This window comes from Gavialis gangeticus, unplaced genomic scaffold (genome assembly GCF_001723915.1).
Source record: "Gavialis gangeticus isolate Ggan-Ray unplaced genomic scaffold, GavGan_comp1, whole genome shotgun sequence".
Classification (NCBI taxonomy): Eukaryota; Metazoa; Chordata; order Crocodylia; family Gavialidae; genus Gavialis; species Gavialis gangeticus.
In genome coordinates, this window is record NW_017729001.1 from 32,494,584 (window position 1) to 32,499,388 (window position 4,805).

Below are 4,805 nucleotides of genomic sequence, written 5' to 3' on the forward strand. Positions count from 1 at the left end.
TTTTTTTTTTTTTTTTTCCCCCCCCCCCCCCTTTTTTTTTTTTTTTTTTTTTTTTTTTTTAAAGCTTCTGTCTCAAGCTAAGTTGTGCACCATATTAAAAGTGTGCTCCAGTGCCCTGGTTGTAATTGCAGAAGCAGCATGCAACCCTGCTGCTGCATGGAGAGGTAGACCTGGGCTGTTGGAGAGGAGCCTAGGAGATCCAGAGTGCCTGGGGCCATCTGGTCAACTGCACTGCTTTGAAGGCCTTATCTAAACCTGGAGCACTGCCTGCCTGAACTGCACATGCTCAGCAACTGGTAGTACAGCAGCTGCCTTTGAAATAGATGGGAGTGTCTGCAAGTGCCTCAAGGAATGAATCTGTACAAAGTACAGCAAACCTTTACCCCTTCCTATGCTAAAAGATGTTGCCACAGGAATGGAATCGATCCTCTCCAGGGTGTATTTCACTCTTCTCTTGAGTGAAGCAGTTTGAGCAGGTGCCTAGAAAGCTGCTATCTGTTGTACATGTGTTGCACAGTGGCTGAGTCTTGGGTTTGAAGACATGGACTGTTGAGCAGCCTTTCACTGGACTAAGGTGGGACAGCTCTCCGACACTTAACAGAGTAGGGCAATGTCACCAAAACAGCTCCCTCCACTTGGCATCAGGGAACTGAGAGAACTTGGGTAACCAAACTGTTCCTCTTCAACTGGTGTAAGTTGTGATTTTTTTTTTTTTTTTTTTCTCTCCAGCTGATGGACAGTTGACAGATCCCCTAGGCAAAATGCAGCAGTTCGTCACAGGTTAAAAGCAAAATTTCTTGCCAAAACTTGTATTAGTAGAAGAAACCCCTCTTCCATTCCTATCCCCATGTCTGACTGCCCCAAAGGACAGCAGCACCAGGCTCGTCTCCACCTACAGATTTGGGGGGGGGGGGGTCTGCAGAAGATGTGTTTGCATTCTGTATTACTGGAGCTTAGTAGCTGTGATCCAGGCAGCAGAGCGGAAATATGTCATGCCTCTGAAGAGTTCACTTGCGAGGGATCCAGTTAGCCTAATGGCCATGTAGACATCTTATGTGACCCTGTGGACACAGCATGTCTGTTATGAGGCTTGCGCATCCCCCTGCCTTATTCAGCACCACCATTTCTTCAAACAGTTCTATGCCTTTCAGTTCTGTTTTCTTTTTCTTTCACCCTTCAGCAAGCTTTCTGTTGTCTGCTCCTCCGCTCTGGGTTTCTTAATGCATTCCCTTGGCAGCCTTTTCTTTGTGATTCCCTGGCAGGCGAGAAGCACAAGGGGTTTGTGTCAGGCCAGGCTGAGAGACAGCTAGATGAGACGCATCTGTCTAAAGCTTCTGCTGGAAGCCAGCCATCAGTTGACACTTTCACATTGACAGCAGCTCCTTCTAGGAGAGCATACTCACACCTGGCAAATCCTACTGTGTGCTGTTAGCTGGGGGGGCATCCGTCCCTGTGCAGATGTCAGAGATCTAGTTGGGGCTTCTCTACCTCCTTCAGGTGGTCCCAAGCCACTGGTTCCTCTTGACACAGAATCTGAGAGTCAAAGAACTGCTTGAAATATATGTAAATGGAGTCTCCTTTTTGCCTATGCGAATACACTATAAATAGTGTCTGCTGATTTACTCTGAATAGCCCTCCAGGAGACGGTCTGAAAGGTGCTGTAATTCCATTCTGTCCCAGCGTTACAAGGCTAATGTGTGAGGGGAGGCTGTTTCATAAACACCAATTGGTAAGAAAATGAGCTTTTCATCTGTGATGATAAAATGCAGTACAGCAGTTCTAGCTGCTTCTGAGAACAGCTGCCAAGTGGAATGTAATGGCAAGCAGCTCAAACAGGAGAGATGGTGGAATTTGCGGAGATGGGAGGGAAGGAGGTAAAATGGATTTTGCACCTGTCTTGTTTTACCTTTTATGCACTTCTAACCATTAATTGTTTCCCTAATCTCTGCTAATCACATATCTTAATGACATTAATATAAAGCATACTCTGAACTCTTGGACCCTATAAATCATAGGCTCTGCTGTGAAGGGCAGTATTTACAGAGCAGTCCAACTGTAGGGAAGCAGAGCGTGTTTACCTTCAAAGACAGGGATAAAGTCTATGGTGTATTTCAGGGTAAAGTACAACAGTAGCTTCATGACGTTGTACTTCACGCCTCACATAAGCCTCACGCCTCACGTAAGCCTCAGGTGTATCATGACTTTTTTTCCTACCTTGCTTCCCAGAATTGGCTGCATAACCGGGATGATTAAAGGGACACGTGTTAGGTCTGCTTTGAGCCAAAATTTGAGGGTTTAGTTTTTGCCATATTAAACCTGCAAACAGGCTTAAAAAACAGCGACTGAAATTCTTTCCAGGAAGTTTCTGTAGTAGTTTGTTTGTTTTTTCAAACAACAACCAGGCCCTAAGGTAGTGTATCATACCTGGGAGGGAAACTCATCTAGCAAATGAAACCAGACCTGGTTTCTTTGCTTGGGCTGGACACTGAAATACTAAAAGGTAGCTTTAAAATTCTTTTGCCTTGTAATATCTGAGATGAAATCCTGGCCCCATGGAGATGGGTGGGAGCTCTGACATTTGGCTTTCACACTGGCGTTAGAAACTAAACCTAATAGCGTGTCCTTTCAATGAAATCAGCAGCCTGATATTAAACTTAACCTTCTTTCTTCTATCACTATTGATCTGGCGGAGTCTTGCTTTTATAATGACAGACCATTCGTGCTCTCATTAACTCTTCTCTTTTCTTTCCTTTTCAGCAATGCTGGAGTAATCGCTTCCTAAACAATTTTGCAGACATGTAAGGTTGTTTTGTTGCGTGCATGTGTTTTTAGCAACACATCTACCAAAACTGCTGCATGTGTCATGTAAAAAAAAGAAACCCCCCTTTGCTTCCCCTCAACCAAAACTCATTGTATACTTTGTGGAATAAGTGTGTGGTACCATTAGGGCTTCAGTTATACAAATGTACAAATGTGCAATATAGCTCAGCGAATCAAACTCTCCAGAGAAGTTTGGGTTCTTTGCTGCATGGAAGAGAACTTTTTTTTGTTCTTAAACCAAAAGTTGAGGAGCTGTCAGCCAAGTTTCCATATTTCTCTGTGTAAGATGTCATAGTTGATAAAAATGTACAATATCAAACTAATGCATGCCTTCAGTTGTAAGTAGCCAAATCTTTCTGTATTGTATCATCTAAGCGTACTACTTTATAAACAGCTCTGTACAATATGCTATACTATTTATAAATTCATTGAAAAAAGACTACAGATGTTGAATGTGTAAACTGTAAACCCCCAGGTCATAACTTCCAATTTTTTTTAATTTTATTTTTGTGTGTGCAAACCAACTTATTTTGCACTGTAATGTAACTTATTTAATTCAATCTAAAGCAGTAGACAGATGTTGGTGCAATACAACTATTGTGATGCATTTATCTAAAGCAGCAAACAACTCAGCCAGTTATCACAACTGCATGGGTGACCGACCTCCAGAAGCTGTAAATAAGATCAAGTGTCTGTTGAAATGCTGACAGTAATAAGCATCACACCTAATTCCTTGTTTCGGGTAAATAAATTGATTCTACAATACACACCTGGCGTGTTATTTGATGCACTTTGTTTTCTACAGGTACTTGCGTACATACTTTGGCATTCTCTTATATTAATGCCAGGATGACACTTATTAGCATCAGCAGCATTACAATCTTTCCTACTAGAACTATGCAGATGCCAGCTGCTCTTCCTGCAGTATTGACCTCCTCGCTGGTGTGATTTTTCCTCTGTCCAGGGGCTTGTGTGCATTTTAAGGGATACTGTCAAGTACTTTGATCACTTACTTTTTTTAAACGCTCCATTGTTTGTAAAAACCCTCCAGAAACCTTTAATAAACACATTCTTTCCCAATGACACTTCCATTTTTTGGTTCTCTATTTTGTAAGTAAAGATGGCCCCCTCCCAGCTCCTATAGCCACTAATCCCCACCCCCCTAGGGAGCCTGGCCCAAAGGCACCTGCTGTACTTGCCACTGGATGAGTGCTCATGAACTCTTATCTGTGCAAGAAATTGTCCTACAGGTCAGGCAGAGTTGGCCAACACCTCTGGTTCTCAAGTGACCCTGAGGCTATGAGCAGTACAGCCATTCACTCTGTCAACAGATTTGAAGTAGGTAGGTAAGCTTCCTAACCCTTGAGATAAGGAGGCCAGAGGAACTGCAAAGGGCAGATGAATGAGGCATAATAAGTCATTTAAGAGCTGTGAGTTCTAACCTCTCCTATCTTCTTGAGCCTGTCTGTCATTTGTTTCCTGCAAAGGTAAATGGGACAGAAAGGATCAGTAGGAACATCTATGGTCCCCCATTACTAAACAAGGGGATGATCACTGCAAACTTCAGGCTGAAAGGAGAGACGTTTGTAGGGAGCTGGGGAGTTAAGTGCCCTAAGAAAGGAGATGGGATTGGAGGTGGAGTCAGGTGATTACAGCACAGGATCTAAGTCCACCACTACACTGGGCGATTGTGTGTAAGAGCCAAGCCTCTGGTTCTGGTCAAAGACCAGTCATGGGAAGAAGCCCCCCCCCCCCAATGAATAGGATTCTGTCAGGTGTGCTTGTGGGGCTGGCTGGACATGTGGTACCTGGTGTGCATTGGGGGCAGGTACTGTTGGGAGTGAACTGAGCCTAGCTTGACAGATTCATGCAGGCTGCTGCTGAGATGCACAGCAAGGTCCAGCTCTTCTGCTGCTTCCACTCTGCCCCCACCACTCAGAGCTAGAATGCAAGACTGTGACTGTTACCAGGCCAACGAGCTGAGC

The 4,805-nt window shown here is 44.0% G+C and overlaps 1 protein-coding gene across 2 annotated transcripts in view; it reads left to right on the forward strand.

Moving 5' to 3' along the window:
• The window catches only part of ATP2A2 (ATPase sarcoplasmic/endoplasmic reticulum Ca2+ transporting 2), a 69,468-nt gene extending 65,563 nt beyond the window's left edge, over positions 1-3,905 (forward strand). For both annotated transcript variants that reach the window (XR_002095625.1, XM_019507318.1), the window contains exon 21: positions 2,758-3,905. Coding sequence is in view for 1 of the 2 variants with exons in the window: in XM_019507318.1 (XP_019362863.1) it covers positions 2,758-2,771 (14 nt within the window). In the remaining variant the exon portion in view is untranslated. The remainder of the gene's footprint in view (positions 1-2,757) is intronic.
• Positions 3,906-4,805: the final 900 nt, after the last annotated feature.